Below are 23,517 nucleotides of genomic sequence, written 5' to 3'. Positions count from 1 at the left end.
AGAAAATAAATATATAAATATATGTATTTTTTTTAATCACCATGTGCAACCGACTTTGAATCCTCACAAACTCAGTTCATCCCTCCATTGCTCGGAAAAAGTCAACTTTCCATGTGCGAGTGTGTGCAGGACCCTCACGCGAGCTGGAATAAGATCAAGATCCAGAGGGTGCCCCACTCGCCGGGCCCCAAAGTGGCACTAATTGGCAGCAAGTCTGACAGCCATCCAGCCAAACTCTTAATGACACGCCTCGCAACCCTGGTAGAGGCGAGGATAAAAATACATTTTTCGTCTTCTTTTTCACTCCTTGCATACATGCTGGGCTACTCGAGCATTTGCCAAAGAATTTAAATACGCAATATATTGAGAGAGAGAGAGAGAGAGAGAGCAACCAATAAAATTATTCTGCTTGGTAACGATCCAATTGTGTTCACAAGAAACAAATCCCATTTTTTCCTCCTAAACTACCAAATTTATTAGCTCACAATATACAACATTAATCATAACATCAATTTACAGCTGTCGTCTTCTGTGGGCTTAAGAAGCAGGATTAAAGAGGAATCATCAGCTAAAACTAGACTGAGCTTCTTTTTTTTTGGGGGGGGGGGGATAGGACTCCCTAGACAAGGAGACATCAATGGGTCGATTCCTGGATAAATAACTAAAATGAAATGACAACAAATAAGAAAGGATTCAATTAAAAAGTAAATAAATGCGGGCGGGATCATTGTCAATTGGATTCCTCGTCCATCAAGGACAAGGACATAAATGATTGATTTTCAAGTGGCGCAGAGCATTTTTATTCCAAATGACTCGGGACAAATCTGCTGAGCTTGCGTTATAAACAAACAAATGTTTTCATACACATACTTTTGCTCACTTGTTCAGAATATATAAAAACGCAATTTTAAAATAAATATTTAATGGTTATTTAAATGTTGATTGAGACAACCGTCAGGGGTCGCATTTGTAAGTCACACACACACACACACACACCCATGGCTGATCTGTGTGTGTGTGTGCGTCCTTGTACAAGAGGAAGTCGGCGAGGGGGGTGTATGTTTGCGCCATCTGCATCCAGCAACGGTTTGATCCTCCTCCAAGGTTCCAGCCGGCGCTGAGACGAGAGCCGAGGGACGAGGGCTCGCTTCCGCTCACGTCTTTTTGTCTTCACAGCCTGTGAGAGTCACATGGCAGCCAATTGACTGGAGGCAGATATTTAATGTTCAATAACAGGGGTGGCCAAAGTATGGCCCCGGGGCCACATATGGTATCTACTGGAACCCAAGAAAACTGCACAGAAGTCAAGTGGAGACGAGGGAGAATCATATTAAGGTAGAAATAAACAGGGAGATCCACTTAAGTTCCTGTTTAAAGAAAAAAAATATTGAACATTTTATCCGAGAGGAGACTGCGGCGCGAGAATACGTTTAATATCATTCTCCAGATATTACAATCATGGGATGGGGATGATTGTGCTGCACTAATAAGTAACCAGCATTTAATTAGCTGTATGGTATCCACTTGGCATGCACGGAATCCAAGATAATTGATCACTACATCCAAGTGGAGACTGTGGCTCATCCTACTAGAAATAGTGCCTGCTCGTGCCAATTGAAAAAAAATAGGCACGCCTGAGTCTCTCTGCTTTTAATGAGGGTTCCCTTAACATCCTGGGTAAAAAAAAAAAAAAGAGGAGACTGTGGGCAGCGAAAAACATGAATTGCCAGGACAAGGATAAGTTTGCTCTGCCAATGAGCCACCAGGAGTGGTTGACCTGAGTGCTATCTGCTTGATATGCTCAGAACCTGAGAAAGTAGATCGCTGCAGCCAAGTGGAGACTGTGGCTCTTCCTACTAGAAATAGGGCCTGCTTCTTGAAATTTAAAAAATGGTAACGCCCGAGTCTTTCTTTTTTGAATGAGAGTCCACTTATAACTACGTGTGGAAAACAGGTGATACTGTACATTTCGTCCAAGAGGAGACTGCGGGCACGGAGAAAACAGTTAATACTGCATCCTCATACTGAAACACTCAATTGATAAAATTGTGACGCCAGAGGTTTGCCACTTTAACTGCGAGTCCCTTTCACGACTGTGATAATAAAGGAAACGCCCAGTAAATCTTTCGTAGCCAATTGCCATTAAACTGTGATCAAATGTGAAACAAAATCAGCAACGCCAACATGAGAGATTAAAAATAAAATAAAAATGACTTCAGCTCAGATAGATCCATGTCGTGTCCGTCTGGAGCTGCCAATCTTTTTTTTTTTCCTTTCTCCGACCGAGCACCAGCTGGCCGACGAGTGACTCACTGGGCTCGCTGTCACCAAGCGCCACCTTTTTCCGATCGGCCTCTTATAGCTAGATGCTAAGCTAACATAGCATACAGATCGCACAGCAAAAAGTCGAGTCTAGACCTGGAAGTATCCTGGCAGCTCTTTTTTACATTTTACAGAGACTGAATGAAAAATATTTATTTATATATCGCATTACCTCAATCAGTGAAAAGATTGCTTTTTGGTCAGTGGTGCGACCACATTTTGGTGACCGTTGCATTAGATGTCAAAAGTGCTTTAATGTTGTCATTACCGCCGGAAATATGACGGCGCTGAGAAAATGATCTGTTTGTGTTTGCGGTTTGGTACGCGACGGCCCCAGAGGAGCAGCCGCCCGCTTCGGAGTTCCTGAAATGATCGATATTCAATCTGGCATTCTGACAAAGACTCATAGCGCGAGACGCGGAACTCTCCGCGCCAGATATTGAAATTCAAGGCTTATTTGTAGTCGTGCTGCTTGGAATTCAAGAAGGATTTTAGAAGACATATCAACGAGCGGTGAGCGCGTTTGGCTCACAGTTATGAGACGGAACAGGGTAATTGCACATTCGGCCATCTAGTGGAAGTAATTATTCTACTTGTCACGATACGTCACCGGCATGGCTAGAAGAACAAAGGCAGACTTGGGAATCCCTACTCTCGTTAACCTGCGCAGCTCGAAACGTGTAAAAATGTTTCTGACACTTCCCTCCGCCTTGCCATGAATGAAACGTTCTTTTGGGATTTGTTCTTGTCTTAAAAAGGTCAAAGTCCTTCATCAAAGCGACGTGAAGATGAGACATCGCAATGACTTCCAGTCGGTCCGGATTACATTTGCAAAAGGGCACGCTCAACCCCGTCGGGAACGTCACTTCGTTGGAAAAGTCTAGCGCCTGACACGGGAGGATGTGCCCCGTGTGGTCAAGTCGGTTGGCAATCCGTTTTTTTTTTTTTTTTGTTACAATGAAAGGTAGGCCAATACACGGTTTGAATGCTGATTTGAATGACGATGCCACGACTGCATTATTATTTTGCGTTGGACCAGAATCCAAGAATGACGCCGGCCGTATCGTACCAGCACCCCTCGAGAGGTTGCCCGAGGGTTCAGGAGGTTAAGTCGCAACGTTAAACCCGTAAATACGACCGGATTCTCAACTCGAGAGACAAAGTAACCGCCATCAAGCCGTCACTCCGGTGATAAATTTGAGTCGTTTAAGATTCCTTTCTTTCCATTGGTCCAGGAAAAAATTTAAAAAAGCGCTGATCCGCCAAAACATGTTGGCAGGGTAATCGGTTGTAAATGTATTGGATCATATTTCACTTTTTTTGTGTAAGGGTGGTCCGTGAAAAAAAAAGATGATAAATGTGTCACTGGCGCTGCAACTTCCGACTGAGGATCCTTCACGGACGTTAGAAGACAAGCCTTGTCCTACGTCACGCCATTTTTGTCTTTCCTCCGGCTGCCCGGCGTGGCAGACGACTGACATACTCATCCCAGAAGCGAATGAAATCACATTTTATTTGCATAAGAGATTAAGATTTCGCAGAGGAAGTTATGATAATGTTATGCACTCTCACGCCCCCGCACATGTATCGTGAGCTTCGGTGGCCTCATCTAAATGGAGAATATCAGATTTTTGTGTCCGGCAGAGAAAGCATTGAGAGCGTCGTCATTAGCTCGTGGTTGGCTCATAATTATTATCCAGACCGTGTCGGGTAATTCGTTCAACGGTGATCCCTCACTTTCTATTAAGATGAAGATCTTGGAGATTAACTTTGAACATATCAGGCGTTTTGTGGTCATTAAGCATTCAATGGGTGAATTGTAAAGTTCTTCGCAATTTAGTGTCTGTTTTAAAATAGTTTAAAATTTTATTTCAATCGGAAAAAAATGTTGGAGTGCGGGGCGATGCTGGGGGGGGGGGGGGTCGTGCTTTTTTCCCGTCGTACTGAAATAAAGTGTAATTGCTCATCCACTCCAGTAGATGGCAGTGGCATTACTTTTTGGGAATTGTGTGTAGCGAAGATAAGCCATCTTCAGGCGCAGACTTATTTTTAGCGTCATTTATTTATTTTTATGGCAAGTCATGAAACGTTGCTGCCAACACTCCAGAATTTAGCGTCACCCATCTGTCTGGTTAGTATATGTGATGCAAATTTGTGCACAGGTTAGCCGGAGAACCGACACCCTAGCTGGGGACCACTGCTGTGGATTTAATTATCCGCGCATCCTGGATCGCAAATCAACCGCCAGCTCAGCACATTTGTGATATTTTACTCACGGAGGACCGACGGATGAAGATGCCTCGCGTGCAAAACCGAAACCACAGAAGAAGTGTGCGTGTCTAAAAATAGCCTCATGAATAATTAATGAAGAAAAGGCAAAGTGACCCAGATGTAGAAGGAAGCGCATTGTCCGGAAATGCGCTTCAAAATGGAATCCAAAGACCTAACAGAGATGAAGTGGACGCTCGTGCTAATGCGCGCTAGCCTCGTGTCTTAATGTCCATGTCCACCGGGAGCTCATTAGCCGCGGCGCCAACTACATGAGTTAGCGCATAATAATGTGGAATTAGCCATTAGCTTGTGGCTACGCGTGCAAATACGCCACTAAAAGCCCCCCCCCCCCCAAGACCACCACTCCGCTTCAGCTTCATCAACATCTTCATTCAAGCTAACCTGTGCGCAAATTAGCATGCCGGAACATTTTTCTTCGAAACAGTACAAGAGATAATAATAGAACCAGTACGAGAAGCAGTTCTAGACTAGTCTACGAAAGACAGGACTATAGACGTAGTCTTCAAAAAATGTACAGATAACTTTACGACAAGCAGCACGTCATGTAGCGCTAAAAGTACTAAGATCAATGGAAACAGTACAGGACAGGAGATAATACCAGCCACAGGATTCGAAACAGTACTATAAAATAGTACGTGCAAACATACTATTATTATTAGAAACTGGACTACTAATATTAAGTCATTAAAAAATAAAATGGATCTTTGACGTCTTTAGCCATCAATGGCAGTAAATGAATAGTCGCGGTAGTAGAAATAGGAGACAACTGAAAGAAATTACGGTATATACTACTAGAGATCATTTTAAAAAGAGGATTGAAGACAAAGCAATGCTATTTTTAGTAACAGTGGAAACGCATCAATAGAGAGTAGGTACCATGCCAGGTAGCATTTGAAGTACCTAGCTAGCTGGCTTTTGCCAGTGACGAGCGACTTCTCGTTTGTCTGGTGCCAGGTCCTGTCCTCTTTTTTTGGGTCAGTTTGAGGCATGTTGAGACCAACATGTCACATGCATGTTTGGTGACGTGGGATCAAAATGTCAATAAGCAAACACAGGAGAGGCTTTGCGAATTGGTGGATAGCGTGCGCGCGTTTAGGCACACACACGCTGCGGCGGGCCCATATGGAGCGTGGCGGCCATCTGTCCTCCTCTGGCTCGCCTTCCTTCTGCTCCAGTCGGGCTGCTCGAAACATATCTGTTAGTTTGGGGAGGTGGGCTTTACGGCTTGACGGACATACATGCTAGCGTATACGTTTAAAGCTGTATATTAACGGGTATGTTAGCATGTTAGCACGTACATTTGTAGGTTAACGTGTACATTAGTTTGTTCACCTACATGTACATTACTTTTATAACGTACAAACGTAAGCATTTGAATTTACTGTAAATAAACTCGTATCTTAGTATGTTAACATACATGCTAACAGAGACGTAGAGTACAAATATGTTAACATTGACGGATATATTTTTTCCTTTTTTTTTTTTTTTTTTTAAACATGTCATCTGGTACGGGCAACACCGGCACAACAGTGTGGCATCAGTGTGTTTGGATGCGGCACGGCGAGCAATCATTTGCCATAAAAGGTAAGATGCGATCTTCAGACATGTCGCTAACGTCCACAAATAAGACCACTCGTTCGCTTTTGTGGATTTGCACTCGGAGGTGAGTGCGAAAAGAAAAACAAAAAAAGAGATGTCGCGTTATTTCCGAGCGTGTTCGCCTCCCCGGAGAACAGAAGTGTCTTCACGCGTGCAAATGACAATCTGGAATAAAAGCCCACAGGAATAACAACATGGATGACATCATCATCATCATCATCGTTGGCATTTTGTGTGGGAAGTGGACAGGCGGATTGCAATTTTTTTTTTTTTGTATTATAATATTATTTGGATCCGGTTTATCACATTATCTTATTCATTAATTTTAAACATTTTTAATTGCACCATGTATCGTTATTCAAATAAAAAGTAATTGAATAATTGTAATAAATGTAAAACGTAACTAATTTGTTGATGAAATCAAATCATTGAAAAATTATTCATTTTACTTTATGTTGTATTTTGAAAAGAAAAAAATTGACAATTTCTGGAAAAATCAAGACTTTTTTCTAGATCGCGAGAAAAAAATTTGATTTTTTTTAAGTAAATTCAATCTTTTTTTAAATATATGACCTTATTGGTGGAGAACTTTCTGAATAAAATACACGTAAAAAAATACATTCTTCTGTTATTCTAGTAATACTGTGATTTTTTTCCCCAGGAAATAAAAGACTTTCTTCAAAATCTTGCCCCCCCACCCACTATTTTTTTTTTTTTGCTTTTTTTCTCAAAGTATAAATAAACGTACGTCTTCTCGAAAAAGACTTAAGATTCCAAGTTTATTGTCGTAGTCTACTTAGCTCATTTGAACGTCTCAAAATAGGTATCAGCACATGTTTTTGACACATTGCATGAAAAAAAATAAAATATAAATCCACGTTTGAGCCGGGAAGCAGACAGGCAGCCCTATTTCCCCCCCGACACAAACATCTAATAATAAAACTTGCGTTGCAGATGACGTGGGATAAAAGCGGCGCTCCATTTAGCAGCGCCTCAAGGTAACGCTCGCTTCCCCGTGTTAAAAATCTGACGATTTTGGGAGAGAGGTGGTTTGGGACGTGCTCCCTCGACAAGAAGCTCACGACGAGATGTTGTTGACACCATGCACAAGTAAACAAAGCAAAGGTGTGTGTGTGTGTTGGGGGGGGGGGGTGTGCGTGTATACACACTTATGTACATACGCTTTTTGTATTTACTTCTCAAATTCATTGTAAAGGTGGAAAGAGTTTTGAAACAATCTCAAATCTGGCATTTGAAAAGGGGTGTGTAGACTTTTTATATCCACTCTAGAGGGTTCTTATGAAAGTATCTATGAAGCTTTTTTTTTTTTTATTGCTTTTGCAAACAGAATAGCGACCTTTTGGCGCTGTCGTCGATACAAAACCTATTTTCTTGGTTCGCCGACGTTCAGCGTGAGAAAGCGATTAAGATGGATGTTGGCGGCGCACACGAGAAGGCGAATTAGTCCCTCCCGACAATGAAGAAATAAATCTGGGTCACAATCCCGCCTGCCTCCTTTTATTCTTCTCCAGGAGAGACTTCAGAACGATATTTTTTTTGTTTTGTTTCGTCTTATTCTCTTGTTGCTGCTGTAGACGTGAAAATGGGACAACTCCGAAGAGATAATGAGCTTTGAGTGTGTGTGTGTGTGCATGTAAATCGTATCTATGGAAATACATGTAATGGCCAATGACTGACTTCTATGCATATGGAAACAAAACTAATGTCTTCTTTTTTCTTTAACTTTTTTCCTGAAAAAAAGAATCTTAGAAAAGCCCTTTCTTTTATGAAGTAAACACTTCTTTTTTTGTCAAAGAAATAGGGCTTATTGTTCTGTGGCAAACACATGAATATTAGATCCGACTTTTGCATGCCACGATGCCTTGGTGCAAGATTCTAGCGAGCGAGCTCATTCTTCCAAACTTGAAAAAAAAAAAAAAAAAGACTTTTTGTGGTAAATTACAACTTTTTATATTTTTAAAAATTGTTTTTTTTTTTTTTTTAAATCTTATAACTGGTTTTAATTGTAAAATTCTGCCTTTTATTGCTGGGAAAAAAATCAAATATTAAAATATTATTTTTCCCCCTCACCCCAAAAAAATATTGCTCTATTTTTGTTTATGGACAAAAATCTAAGCAGTTTTTGCTGGGGAAAAATATTTGTTTGTTTACTACAAAAACATTTTTTTAATAAATATTTTTGGTTTGGGTTTTTTTTAATTAATTCTGAAAATACAGCTTTTTTTTACTTTAAAATACAATTTTTTTTCTCTCGCTGAAGAACATCGCAACCCTTTTTGATCAGTCAAATTAATATTTTTGTCAATTTTCTAGCAATCAGTTAGCTCTGTGAAACCTTGAAACGTTTTTTACAACTCCTCCGTATCTGTTTGCATAATTGTGCTTTTTATTGTTGTGCGCTTTGCCCTCTCAAAAAGTTTTACCTGAGCGCAAAGCGAGTTTGTTTCTTGGCAGCGTTATTATCTTTGTTAGGTCCTTCCAGTCACGTTTTATTTTTAGCTTTTGGCGTACGGCGGTTGGCCGTTAACTTCACTCATGCTCACTTAGGTGCCAATGAGATGTAAAAAAAAAAAATAAAAAAACTGAAACCCTTTTCGTTTTTTAATCACGTTGCTATTAAGAGCACATTTGCAGTTGCACTCATTGAAAAGTGGTTTCATTGAAAATGTGAAGATAAACACTTGTGATATGGAAATAAAAATGTTTCCAAAAAGTAATAAAGTGCACGTGTGGCTTGAAGCTTTGCCGAGATAATTGTCTGGCCATGTTCTCTTCTTGATCAACCAACTCCGTCACAGCTTGTGTACAATTTGCATAAACTCTGAATAATACATTCGAGTTTTTAATGACTGCGGTTTGCTTTTGTACTCCAGCTTTGACAGCACAGGGGCCCCAAAAAATGTGTTACTTTGTTCTAATAAAGACACCAAACAGTCTGAAATCACCTATTTAGGCCCCAAAGAATATCAATCACGCCAATTAAGCTTAACTGTTAACGACAGGCTGATGTGTTGATACTTTCTTTTGGTTCAAAAATATCAATTTGCGTCGGTGATAAGGGAAAGATTACTGTGTGAGTCCAGTCCACATGATAAATGTATAAGGAAATTAATAGCAGAGCAAGAATAAAATCCAAATTCAGGTTATGAGCTAAGTAATCATTTAGAAAAAGTGATCAAAAATATTGATTGCAGCAATTGATGATACAAACTGAATGCAATATATATATATATATATATATATATATATATATATATATATATATATATATATATATATATATATTAAAATAAATGGACTCAACTAAAGATACAGGATAATTTGAAAATTGTGACACTAACAATAGAAAAACAATAGTAAAACTAATCCTATATTTACATAGCTAGCTAACTGCATTTAGCTAGCTTGCTAGGTAGCTAGCTAGGTTAGAGTTCCCTCACAAGGGAAATTCACCATCAAAATCAGTTTATTTCTTTACATTTTATGTCAATGTGTTATCACTGTGTGTTTTATACTGTAAAATACAGTACAGTGCTATTGTTCTTAAAAATTATACAAAAAACAAAAAAAAATTCTGAATGAACAATAAAACAAGCCACCGGCATGTATGTACGTACCTTGTTGCTTCCCATCAGTGGCGACAGCTCGGGTCTGGTGAATTGTCTCCATGTTTGACAGGCCTACCTCCGTTTGCCCTGTAAAAAAAAAAATCCAACCCGACGCATAAGCAAAGATCAAATTCAACATGAACTGCCGCATGTTAGCGCAAAAGGGAAGCGACGTTTGCGGAGGCTGCGCTTGTAGTATCCATAATTTAGCCTGTGGTGATTTTAAGAGGTACGGAATCATGTGGCCTTGTCTTGTCTGCTCGTCGCATTTAGTTTACTAAATGTCGGTAGAGTTCACCAACGCTAATGCGCCGGCAAACGGAGAGAAGCTCGTTTATAAAAGTGCAGTCAGTGTATCTAACAAAGCAATTTAGCCGCTATATTTCATGTGGTTTTTTTTTTTGGGTCGTTTTTTTTACCATTTAGAAGCTAGCAACTTTAAATTGGACAAAACGAGCGGAAGCATTTTAACATTGTTTACTACATGACAAGAAAGAAGCCTCGTGGAAGCAAAGCTACGCTAGTTTCTTGGATGTTTAGCAAACAAAACTCATTTGGTAGCTTCTTTGGAGGCACTAAGCTGTCTTTGATCTTTGCAAAAATACAAATTTTAGGTCAGCTGAAGACTGTTTACAAAAACCTGTTATGTTTGTTTCAAGAACTCGAACATTAGGTTCATTGAAGACTCAAAATTGTCCTTGATATTTACAAAAAACGTGCAAGCTGTTTATAGTCCAGTCGCTATCCCTTCAGAGGACTGCCCCTATTTTTTTTCCTCCCCTATGAGTTTGTGTTCCAATCCTCTTGAGGATTTAATACGACACCTGAGCTTGTTCCCCGAGTCCCAATTCATCTTTTCAGATGAGATGAGGGGAAAAAAAAAGGCCACTGGATCGCTGCCACTTTTTTGTCCCTGGCGACCAATCCCAAAACACCACCGAGGACCTCCCAGGAGACGAAGATTCTTCTCCCCAATGATCCCATCGCGATGACCCTAAATGGATGTTGTTAACGTTGTACGCTTAGCAGGCTAAGTTTCCAGAGGCTAGCTACTTAGCTTTTTAGCCGCATTGCTGAATTTATGCTAACAAACTGAGGTTAAGTTACTGTCATTGGTGCTAGTCACCGGCTAAGTTAACAACGCTAGCTAGTTAGCTTGTTAGCTAACATTGATAGTTGATGTTGAAAAACATCCTTTAAATTGAGTGATGACACGAAATTGCCCGTTGATGTTTGCGAAGATGTGTTCGGTTTATAACATACTCAAAATTGTCATGGATACATTCACGTAAGTGAAGGGCTTTCATTCTCTTCGGTGTTAATGCTAACGTGCGTTAGGTTCATAGAAGACGCTAGATTGTTCTCGCTTAAAAACAAACAAACATGTTCACTGAAGACTCGTCTTGTTTAGATTCTATGCGGCGTTTTTTCTTTTTTGCTCTTTATTTCATCAACCTGCAAAAAAAGAAAACATTGTGTGCTTTGCAAACATGTTTTTTTTAATCCACATTCTAGCCGTTAAAAAAATAAAAAATAGGACTCAGAACCTTTAGGCACTACAGTGTTGTCTCCTAGCAACCAGCACAAAAAAAAAAGGTGGGGGTACGCAGTGCAGAAGCAAGGCGACATTCTGCAAAACTACTATTTTACCATTTAAGGTGAATTTTGTTACCATATGAGAAAAAGACAAATTGTGACGTTTTGGAAGGTTGAAGCGAGGCGCAAAGTAGATAAAGCCCCGCAAAAAGTCGAAGTAACCTGGAGTCGAACTCACACGGGCAATATTCCCAGCCGTTGTGGCAGCAGGATTGATTTTATTTTTATTTTGCCGCGGGGCTACAGGCAAACTTTTCACAGCCTTATTTTATGTTTTCCCAACAAACAAAAAGTGTGGCACTGTCCTTCCTTTTTTTTTTGTTTTGTTGTTGAAATGCTGCAGGGAATGTGGAATCAGTGAGCATGGGGAAGATGTGCATCACCACCATATTGAGCGATTCAATTTACACCAAATAACGATCGGATGCGATACTTTGGATTCCAATAATGATATGACGACGATGACAATACAATTCTCTCAAATGACAATATGACTCATTCCAATTGCAATACGATTTGCTTCAATGACAATATAATTAATTTCGACGCCAATATGATGCACTCAAAATAGCGCTTGACATTTCCTTGCATAATCATTTGAATCATTATGGCTGCTTCATTATTCACATGCATAAATCTTCCTGTGTGCTTTTTTATTTTTTAAGTTTAGGCCTCTGCACATTTCCTTTAGTGTGGCACACATACACCCACGCATGCACTAACACACGAGCACATACACGTATAACGCCAGCAGTTCCTGCTCTTACATGCATATTTTATGGACAACCTTTCACTCCAATTTTCTGCAGGGGGGCATCCTGGTCAAAAAGTCACAATCACAGTGCCACAATCTGGGAAGTGAGCGATGCAGTTCTTTATCATGATTTGATACTTCATTATAGTATCAAGGATGGCCGAGTGGGGCTGCCAGGATGGCCGAGTGGTCTAAGGCGCCGCGTTCAGGACCCAGTCTCCCCACGAGGCCTTGGGTTCGAATCTGGCTGCCAGGATGGCCGAGTGGTCTAAGGCGCCGCGTTCCGGACCCAGTCTCCCCAGGAGGCCTGGGTTCGAATCTCGTGGCTGCCAGGATGGCCGAGTGGTCTAAGGCGCCGCGTTCAGGACCCAGTCTCCCCAGGAGGCCTGGGTTCGAATCTTGCCAGGATGGCCGAGTGGTCTAAGGCGCCGCGTTCAGGACCCAGTCTCCCCAGGAGGCCTGGGTTTGAATCTCAAATTTCCCCATTGTGGGACTAATAAAGGCATTATTACTTGATGCTTGTCATACAGCGTGCTCGCTCTCGCTCTGTGCGATGAATTCCCTCAGGATCGGGATCGGGATTGAAATTGGGATCAAAAACGGGATCAAGATTAAAATCGTGATCGCAATTAAAATTGGGATCATGATTAAATTCTGGATTGTGATTAAAATCAGGATCGGGATTAAAATCGGGATAGGAGTCGTGATCAGCATCTGGATCTGGATCAAGATCGGGACCAGGATCATTTTGAATCACATACTTTCAAATTAAAATTCTAATTATTGGCAGTTATTTAAACACCAATACATGTTTTGACAACAAAAGAAAATTCGGAAGTCACATTTTACTAAAATTTATGATTTGAAACGTTCTATGAAGTCATGAAAACTAACGCAGCGGTGGGCAAATGTTAAAAAAGAGTTTGATTAACAAAGGCTGGAAGTGGATTTTAGTCTGGCACACCACTGGATGTTAACCATTAATAGAAACTATATTAAATCCATCATCAGTATTTCCATTTTATTTGTGTGTATTTTATTTGTGTTTCTTAATACCCCAAAATATCAAACATATTAAACAGATGCAGTGGTGTGTGGTAGGTTTTAAAATTCATATGTTAGTGAACACCATGCTAAAATATAAAAATGCTTCATTTACAATCATTAAGTGTGAACGAGGGGGAAAAAAAATCAATGCGTTTCGACTAAATAACGTCATCAGCCTTGGGGGCGTTAATGAGTAGCTATCATGCATTTGCTTCATTTTACATTCCGTATTCTTGAAATAATCCCAACGTCGGACCATATTTTGAATTTAATTAAGAATCATGCTGAATCAAAGTGGCTCCGAAAAAGGCAAATAGAAAACACAGCGGATCTCTGCTGCTCTCTGCAGGCCAAAAATATACTGAATAGCTCTTTTTTCCCTTCCATTGAACATAAGTCTCCCTCTAATGTGTCATGTTACGCATGCCTATGACCTAAATTACTCAAATATTGTAACCTAATGTATCAGTTAACGCAGTCCCGCTATATCACAGATTTTTTTTTGTCATTAATAGTTTTATTACTGTCACGTTTTGGGGTGTGGAGCCGAAACTCCAGGGAAGTTTTTGTTTTTACTCCCACAAAAAAAAACTCAAACTGATGAGCCAAGGTACATGATGAGGTACAAGTGGCTGCCTACCTGTATTGGCGTTGCGGGCATGCATGCGCAAGCGCACTGGGCTTTGGTAGGATGTTACAATGGGTAAAAAAAAAAAAAAAAAAAACAGAAAAGACGGTGGGTCCAGGATTTCCTCATTTCCTCCAACTTCCGCTGGTGTGAAATGCATTCCCGGGGCTTTCCCAGGTTCAGTACAGCGAGAAAAATTGTAGAAACTGTTGTATATGCTGAGAGAGAACATTGGAAAAAGAACAACATTAAAGAGTTTTAGTTCAGCAAAAGGTGACAGTACTTTGGTGGTTGCTGACTGATGACTTACAGGTGTCGGTACTAGATGTGGACGGGGTCCTTCGGAGGCTGCGCGCTTGCAAATGACGTCACACTTAATACGTATTTTTCAAATATATTTCTTTGCCTCTGTGGGGGGTTTTTTTACCCCTAGCTATTCTATTTGCATATTTTGATTCACTAAATACGACAATAAAACTAAATAACCGCATGACCGCCACGTTGGTGCGTCAGTTCTCACGTCACTTCCGCCTATACCGCGAGAAGCCTCTGCGCACAGCAGTTCAACGTTTACGTTTCTCCTGCCGAACTTGCAACAATGCAGTGGTTCACTCGGGCTACAAGATTGCATGAATATAATGTCTATATATAGTGTGAAATATTTCTATATAAAACATTTCCATATTTTCCCTCCGACCCTTAACCAGTCTGATTCCCGAAGCAACGTAGCATTGACGTGACGTTCTCGACAGGCACGCAGAGGACACCCCAAAAAAAAAAGGATGATCCTCGCAAAAGTAGCAGTAAATGTACTTTATTATTTTTTAATTATTACTGAGTAACTCAGAACATACAAATTTAACAAATACTTTATTATTTTTTAATTATTACTTAGTAACTCAGAACATACAAATTTAACAAATAGGGGTGACAAACATGGAGTCATAGAAATATAATACATAAATATATCATAACGCTTGACGTCATCAGCAGACGCGAAGGCTACCGAAGGACCCCGCCCACATCTAGCAACCCGTCCGCAAGGCTGTTACTGGTCCAGAACCAGTTTCAGTTATTACTCATGTATAAATTATGCTCCAGTGAAAGGACTTTCCAGGCTTTTGCGTACTGGGTAGAAATGTCAGAATTGTGGCATACAGAGAAAATAGAACAAAAAAATTGTAAAAATCTTTATTTAAACAAAGTGACAGGGTACGTTGCAGAACATGATGGGAGCTGACTGGTGAGTCACCAGTCGCACTTGTACTGTCTACAAAAGCCTTATGAGAAAAACAGCTGTTATAGTTTCTTACTTGAAAGCAGAACATTCTGCTACCTGATTTCTGTTTGCAGTGGGTGTCGGAACACTTTTGACGCTTCATAACACAAACGCATTTTTAGTTTTGCCAGACTAAACTGTGGCGCTGACTAAGCCCAATGTGAGGTACAGACATTTCATATGTACGATTCTTGTACATGTTATGTGGTAGGACAGTTTTGTCGTGATACTTCAGAAGTTTTGTGTACTTTACCTCATAGTTAAATTTCATAGAGATACGTGGTACCGTTGTTGTAGACCTTATCAGGCGGACCCTGGTTCGTAAAGGACAAGTAAGTATCATTGGCCTCGATGGTAACGTCATCAGAAAACAGGTAGGACCAAAAGTGTCCACTATGATGGTCCACGCCGGCGTGGCAAATGACAGAGGCCAGGCGGTACGTCTGCTTGGTGTTCTCATCCACGTCCATCTCCAGCTGCTCCGGCGAGTAGACGCGGTCATGACTCACAAAGCCGTCACCAGCGATCCGGTTGACGAAGAAGGTCAAAATGTCCGGATGGGTCCAGAACTGCTTGCGGACAGTTTTGTGTCCGCATGCCTTGCACCGCCCTCGCCGGCCACCCGTGGCGCGCTTAATCAATGACACCAACGTCTCGCCATTAAGCGGTTTGGGCAATGTAACGATGTTGCCCAAGTTGGAGACGGACGAAGTGGTGAGGTGGCACTTTGGGCACCGGTTGACGTCACGCACCTTGATGCCGGTGCGGATCCCGCACCGGTCGAACCACGACAAGAGCGGCACCAACAGGTCCACCGAGTCGTTGTTCTCGTACAAAATGAGAGCCGGGACGCAGTCGCAGAGCTCGGCCAGTGCCACGCAAAGCTCTGCCGCCGTGAAGCACACGCCCGGGTTCTCCAGGGCGCTCAGGTAGAGGCACGCGAACGCCGGCATCTCCGAGAGCAGAGTCACAAACTGCTGGATACGCTTGGGTAGCTTTTTACGCACCACGTTCAGATTAAGTGTCGCTTGCAGCGTCGAGTTCATCCAGCAGTTGTTGCAGTAGTTTGCGAAGCGGCAGATCTTCTTGAGCGGGCTTTTCTTCTGGTCCGCCGCCCTTTCGAGGGGCTCGTCGTCCCACGCGTCGACGCGTCCTGCTCGAACTGTTGGGTTTGGCAAAACACCGGCACGTTTTAGAACAGCCCAGGGTTTAACCTCGGCGCGTGTGATGGTAGTGGTGGTGGTTTTCGTACCAGCAGGTGGACAGCGTTGGCCGCCCACGACGGTCCTCAGCGTTTTTGTGGCCACGGCTCCCAGAGCAAAACCCAGGAAGAGAAACGGCATGTTGCTCAGGAAAATCACCGTGAGACGATGACAAACAAACAGCCAACATGTCAAGTCAACATGGAGATGAATCCTGCTTTGTGACATCACAGGACTGTGGTCATTTTTCTGTGGTCTGACATCATGGCCTCTATGACACAGCCGCCTCAAAAGGCCTTTTGAGCGACTTGGAGACCAAGCCCCCCCCTGGGGGTGCGACACATTGTCGAACATCTTTGCCCTGCAGCAACTAGTTTAACTCCGCCGGAGAAGGTTTTGCATTTCCAATAGATGCCACAAATGACTGCATTGATCTCCACTCATTTCAACAAAGTTCATTGGCACCAACATGGCGCCTAAGCAGTACTTTTATATTAGACATCGCAGCATGGCATGAGAAAAGGTTCACATTTCACTAAATAATGGTGGATAGGTTCTGAAAAAAATTAACGGATTTATCAGCGAGTAGCAAGTTGCAAATGTGTGGGTGATTGGGTCAGGGTCACGTGTGACCATGCGTGCATATCACATTTGAGATTTGAACCCTTTTATTGGAATGGAGGTGTTCACGCTCACCAAAAAAATGTAAATGTAAAAAATGTCTTATTTTGAAGCATTTATTATGCTCATTATATTCCAATTGAAATACATTCATTGTGAATTATATGTAATAAAGTGATTGTTTAATGTAAATTAGAAATTGCAATTTACATTTAGCGTAAGTCATTTTATATTCAACTAAAAAAATCGTTAACATGCAACGCATGCATATTCATTAGAATGCCTACTGTAATGCACTCAATGTAAAATGGATACATAAAGTAATGAATTGATTTGTGCACGTTGTATTTGAACAAAATTTAGTTACAATAATAATATAATATTATTACGATTAATAATTGTCACAAAGGGTTAATCATTAATGAAGTTATTAAAACAAATGATTTTTTTCCTTTGCGATAATAAAATAGTGCACGTCCCCTTTAAGAGGTCGGACCTGAAGGGGAGGGAGGAGGGGGAGCTCATCCGGGGGAGGAGGGAGGAGGGAGGAGGGAGGAGGGAGGAGAAGGCACCGGCATTTTTTTTTTCATAATCGTCTTCAAAATGTTTTCCTTCGCCTCCTCCGACATAATCCGTCTTGTTAACTGAGGGGGTGTTGTATTTATTTATATTTTTTCACGTGACTCAGACATAAGGAAGGAGTGACTTGACGGCTTGTTGCAATGTGTCGTGCTCAAGGTTATTATATTTGCTGCTGCATGGATGCGATGCCGCACGGCTCGGTAGACATGCGCCGCCCCCGTTGCGGCGTTGAGGTTGCATCCGGACCGAGGACGTGATCGTCGGATCTAGAGGAAGGAGGAGACGGGGGGCGGGGGGTTGTCGGTGACGGTAGAAGGAGGTCGAGCCGCTTCTCCCGGCTGTCCGCTTCTCCGCCAACATGGTCAGAGCTCTGCGGAGGCTCATTCATCTGGTGCTCTTCTGTCCTCTATCCAAAGGCCTGCAGGTACACCCGATCATATGTGCGCGTATGTATGTGTTATCGATCAGGCCGTCAATCAATTAGGTCCGTCAGGTCCATTTTTACAGTCCTCAACATTTTTTAATGAATTTTAAACTGATCACTATGATAGTCACAGTTACATTCTAGCAACAGGAAATAACTTCAAATTCATTTTTAGAGACAATTCTGACTTTTTATATATATATATAATTTATTTGAGAATATTTACTTGCCATTTGTGGGGCATTTTTACTCTGCCATTGCTGATTAAAAATGTTAAAATCAAATGGGATATGTGTTCAAAATTACATCAATGTGTAAAATCTGCCTTGCAGTTCTTTGGGGTTTTTTTTTTCCCCCAACCTCTGCGGCTCCCACCACCCTTATAAAGATTGACTGAAAACTATAAATTGTCCATAGCTGTCAATGCAAATGTTTGTCTCTTGCCTGGCAACAGTCCAAGATGTACCCAGGACCACCTCTTGGCCCAAGTCAACTGGGATAGGCTCCAGTTCACTTGCAGCAAAGCGCTATAAAAATATATATACATATATGTGAAATGTAAGTTTCACATTTTCGTTCAAAATCATTGCGTCTGCCATCCATCCATCCATCAAGGTGAAGTACTTGCTCTTGGCGTGGTTGGGCGTCCTGGTGGCTAGCTGGGTGCTCTACATGCAGTATGCTTCCTACTCGGAGCTGTGCCGCGGTCACGTCTGTCAGGCCGTCATCGTAAGTCCACAACTGCCTTTTATTTCTACTCTATACATTGAAATGCTAACATGTAGCCACCTAGCAACCAGCAAAGCACAAATCTCCTTAAGGTATGACTAGACTTTAAAACAAAAGGTACTCACTCCTTCCACCAGAACACTTTAGAAGTCGCGGCGCCCTCCCTCGTCCACTTGTCTGTTTCCTGCGTCTGACTTCCTGTTTCCTGTGTCAGTGCGACCACTACAGCAGAGGTGTCATCTCCGGGTCATCCTGCAAGGCTCTGTGCGAGCAGAAAACGTTGACGCTGCGCCACTGCATGTCTACGTCCTCGCAACATCAGGTACCCGACCACCGTTCGCCATCTACGGAAACATCTTGTCATTTGTCCGGTCGGCTTAAGTAGAAGCACAGACCGATGTTTAAAAAAAAAAAAAAAACTTGTCTGTTTTAAAATATTGGGAGACCTAAAAAAAAAAACATCTTGCATAGTACAGCGACATCTTTGTAATTTGTTACTTGCTTTCGCTTCCCTGCAGGTGTACGCCGGCCATTGGAAGGAGAGGCCGGTGGTGATCAAGTGCGGCATCGAGGATGGCGCCAAGGCAGACGGCGGTCCAGACTCTGCGAACCGTCGGATGAGGAGCTTGTTTGACAAACCCACGCGTGGAACCTCCATGGACGAGTTTAAGGAGATGTTGCACCTCTTCTTTAAGGTGGGTGTTTTCATCCCGCCCGTTACGGCTCTGATACGAGACGGGAGAACAGGTGGGATGAATGTGCTGTAACGCTTAACCTAACCTTAAATATTATCCGCTTCTGCAGGATAATTTTGGCGAGCAGCCATCTTTGAGCACCCTGGTGGAGAGAGTCATTTCACTGGCGGACATCAACCAGGACGGCAAACTGTCTCTGGCAGAGGCCAAGTCCATCTGGGCCCTCCTGCGTGTCAACGAGTTCCTCTTGATGGTGGCTCTGCAGGAGAAGGAGCACACCCCAAAACTTCTGGGCTTCTGCGGCGACCTGTATGTGACCGAGCCGCTGGGCCACACCTCCCTCTACAAGTTGGAGGTGCCGCCGTACCTGCAGGCGCTGGTGCCAGGTGTCCTGGTGTCCGGCTTGAACCACTGGCTGGCCCCGGCCTGGCCGCGACGGGCTCGCATCACGATCGGCCTGCTGGAATTTGTGGAGGAGGTCTTCCACGGGCCGTATGGCAGCTTCCTGATCTGCGACGCCAGCCCGCACCACGTGGGCTACAACGCTAAGTACGACTGCAAGATAGCCGACCTGCGCGCCGTGGCGTCTGAGGCGGTGGTGCGGGCCCACCTGAAGGGGCGGCGCTGCGAGACCAATGCCGACTGCACGTACGGCCGCGACTGCACGGCCACCTGCGACCGTCTGGCCAAGCGCTGTAACGCGGACGTGGTGCAGCCCAACCTGGCCAAGGTGTGCGCCCTGCTCCAGGATTTCCTGCTCTACGGGGCGCCGCCTGAGCTGCGGGGCGACCTGGAACGCCAGCTGCGCACCTGCGTCACCCTAAGCGGGCTGGCCAGCCAGATGGAGGTGCACCATTCGCTGGTCCTCAACAACCTTAAGACCTTGCTGTGGAAGAAAATCTCCAACACGCAGTACTCATGAGGAACGCGCGGCACTAATCCTTAACTTGGGGCCTGATTTATTCAAGTTTTGTGCTTGCAAAACAGCCCAAAAGATGTGCAATCAAATATAAGCAGGCAAACCCAAAAGTGTGCCTGCCACGTGGACAATGAAGCCGTGAAAATCATTTTGCGTGTTTCTACCCAAACACACAATCATGGGTGGAATATTTGTGAATAGATTCATATAACACGCAAATTGATTGATCGAACCTGAGACTAATTCAATGCAATATAAGACAAGATTGGGAGATACCTCCAATTGCTACACATTCAAGATGAGTTGAAACAGAAAGCATAACTTTTATGTGGTTGCTGGCTAACTCAAAATCATCAGAGTGGTATTTATTTTCTGGTCATACATTTGATTACCTCTTTCATTAACACGTCGAAAACAAGCGGCGCTACCTAAAGTGTAAAATCCGCATTTAAATAAATGACTTTTACGCCTGCTGCTAGTACCAATGCAATTTTAATAGCGTACGCTCAACATGCCCGTCAGCAATGCGCCATCTCTTGAACTTGCAATTTGGTGCCCACGACTTGGGATTTTATGAAAATGCGACTCAAGGAGCCTGGCGTTACGACTTGTATTATCATGTAAGCAAAACTGAAGTAACTTGTAAATAGTTAATTCCTCCAAAGGGAAATTGACACAAAACAGGATGGGAAAATGCAACTGACCCACTCACAGTTCCAATTTTGTATAGTGGAACCCACGAAACGTATTTTCGTGACAGGGCACTTATTTTGCATTTGAAAAATGTCGCTGTACACCACCAACCAAAATTAACGATACTGAAATGTTTTTGTCTCAATTTACTCACAGATGTGTGAAATCTGTAAAGCTATTATTCTGTTGGATGTATGGCAACAAGTAGGTAAACGGGTTAATGGTACCTTATGCCAACTCGTGGAAAATGATTTATTGAGCATTCATAGTGAAATTCGATGACTTCCTACATAATCGCAAAAATATGTCCATTTTGGGGGGGGCAGTATTAACAAGATGGTGATCACTTTAGACTTGAGTGGCAATGAAGAATGTAAAAAATGAGAATAAAATCTTGATTTATTAAAATGTGTTTACTTATATTAACGTAAGTTACCTTTTTTGACACTTTCTTGACAGTGAAGAACAAAAAGTGACACGCTAGTTGCTGTGCAAATGTGTGTCATTTTATTTAATTGTTTTAATGATTAACAGGGGTTAACTTCTTTCTTTCCACTTAAGTGATCTTGCAACACATAAAACAATAGTTTCACAATTGGATCTGTGTTTTAACTTTTTTTTATATTTGTGTGATGGTAGTGTTAAAAATAAACACGTTTGATTGTTTTGACTTTTTAACGCTAAGAGTGGTCTACTCATTTTTACACTTTGGAGATGACGAACAACGTTAAAAAAATTGCTTTTATTTGTTTTTACATAGTAATTTTAACAATGTTTTATTGAGTCCATTGTCAACACTGAGAAATATTTCGCGACGGCGATAGTTCAACAACAGCTTATTTCCAACGGGGAGAGGCATGTGCACACTCCAACCACAAGGTGGTGCTCAATCACCTGCTCATTTGCCCGGAACGGAAAAAAATGGGCGTATATTTAGCGGTTCCACTGTAAAAATAAATTCATTGAACAGTCAACAAAGTTGTAGACAATCAGCTGTAACTAATAAAGTAAAGTGGGCACATTTTCACGTTTCAGTGTTTATTTGAAGTCCTCTGAGAGCCAACTTTAAAAATAAATTTTATCCATTCCAGTTATCGGAAAGGCTGATGTCACAGTATCCATTTTCACTATCAAATGATGACAATTCAATCAGTCCGTCCAAATTAATCGATTACAGTACCAGGAAAGTTCTGTGAAGACAAATAATAATCTTGTCAGCAGCGAAATCAAAGAGTGACAAAATGATGACAAATACTTAAAAGCACGTGTTTGAATGTGCGGCTTGGTTCCAAACCCGAAGTCCACAGGATGACTTTGAGCAATCGTGAGCCACATTTTTTTATGCTTTCTGCCCCTTTCGCTGCACAACAAAGGCACTGGAGCCCAGGTTGCGTCTCAATGGGCAAAAAAAAAAGCCACTATAAAAAAAAAAAGGCCTCTCACTGTCATCTCCGCTTGCCTCAAAACAGAACAATATGAGTATCGTATCCTTTGTTGGTATTTGAAAACATATTTTTTATTTCACATATTAGTCTTTGATTAAATTTTCTTAGCCAAATGTTTAACTTCACGAAATAGATTAATTAGCTTTTGATTGTTTCTAGTTTTTATTATATTACCTTTACATTACTAATTAAAATGGAAACACGATTTCATTGGGAACATGATTCAAATTGCAAATCAAGTTTTTAACGGATAAAACACCATTTCTTTATGTATGTAGCTTGTTAGTAGTTTTTTTATATTGGCTTTGAAAAATGAAAATTCCAAGCCCAGTCATTTTGTTACATGCAATTCATAATTGAAGGTGTTGCTTTATTGTGACAATTTTTAAAATTATTTTTGTCATCAAAACTGCAGGTTAGGGTTTAGTGAAAATGGATGGATGTATCAAAAACCGTGCGTGCATATTACTATTAATTAATTTCTCATTTTTATGTCTCGACTTCCCAACTTGTATTTATTAATTAGTAAAAATAAATTATGCATGCACACCTATGGGCGACTACTTGTTTGACTAGAAAATCCTGACAAACAAGTGAAACTTGACTTATTTTAAACAAACCCCCAAAATTAAAATATTTTTAAGTCACTCAATAAGTCACATATTGGCACATAAACTTAAACCAACACCCCCCAAAAGTCACATTTTAACTTATGCGGCTACTTAAGGACATCGCTCGCAGACGAGCTTTAAAGAGCAAAGTTATCAAAGAATAACCAGAGATGATTTATTAAATTAAACATGATTGGACGTCTATAGGGACGTTCAAATAGTTACGCGCAGTAAAAATGTGGTTCGGAGACATTTGAAGGGTTTTATATCGACGTGAACTCACCTCTTGCTCTGCTTCCGCTGAAGATATGATGGACAACGCCAACCTGTCAAAACAGGTTGCAACTACGGAAACTCACAAAGACCAAACATCAAAGTAGTTCGCGTTTCAAATATAACTACGGAGGGTTGTTCAGGCCAAATTTAGGTGACCATTAAGGCGATGAAATA

General features: G+C 41.8%; 2 protein-coding genes and 1 long non-coding RNA gene across 3 annotated transcripts; 1 reads left to right on the top strand and 2 right to left on the bottom strand.

Annotated features, from left to right (window-relative positions):
• Positions 1–1,049: 1,049 nt before the first annotated feature.
• Positions 1,050–14,213, bottom strand: LOC148319057 (uncharacterized). Its single transcript, XR_015839714.1, has 4 exons — positions 14,178–14,213; positions 13,880–14,085; positions 9,852–9,929; positions 1,050–1,177 (listed from the first exon to the last, which is right to left on the bottom strand). It is a non-coding gene; the product is annotated as an uncharacterized LOC148319057 (long non-coding RNA).
• A 1,193-nt stretch (positions 14,214–15,406) lies between these two features.
• LOC148319056 (uncharacterized) lies at positions 15,407–16,747 on the bottom strand. Its single transcript, XM_088280658.1, has 2 exons — positions 16,399–16,747; positions 15,407–16,308 (listed from the first exon to the last, which is right to left on the bottom strand). Exons 1-2 carry the CDS (start codon positions 16,700–16,702, stop codon positions 15,407–15,409), a joined length of 1,206 nt encoding a protein of 401 aa, XP_088136784.1. The 5' UTR covers positions 16,703–16,747.
• A 772-nt stretch (positions 16,748–17,519) lies between these two features.
• dipk1b (divergent protein kinase domain 1B) lies at positions 17,520–22,036 on the top strand. Its single transcript, XM_088282195.1, has 5 exons — positions 17,520–17,975; positions 18,591–18,704; positions 18,919–19,026; positions 19,223–19,399; positions 19,509–22,036. The coding sequence occupies exons 1-5, from the start codon at positions 17,910–17,912 to the stop codon at positions 20,319–20,321; spliced, it is 1,278 nt and encodes a 425-aa protein (XP_088138321.1). The 5' UTR covers positions 17,520–17,909; the 3' UTR covers positions 20,322–22,036.
• Positions 22,037–23,517: the final 1,481 nt, after the last annotated feature.

This window comes from Idiotropiscis lumnitzeri, chromosome 18, assembly GCF_059441095.1.
Source record: "Idiotropiscis lumnitzeri isolate Australia: NSW breed Sydney's pygmy pipehorse chromosome 18, RoL_Ilum_1.0, whole genome shotgun sequence".
NCBI lineage: Eukaryota > Metazoa > Chordata > Actinopteri > Syngnathiformes > Syngnathidae > Idiotropiscis > Idiotropiscis lumnitzeri.
This window is presented reverse-complemented; position numbering and strand designations above follow the sequence as displayed.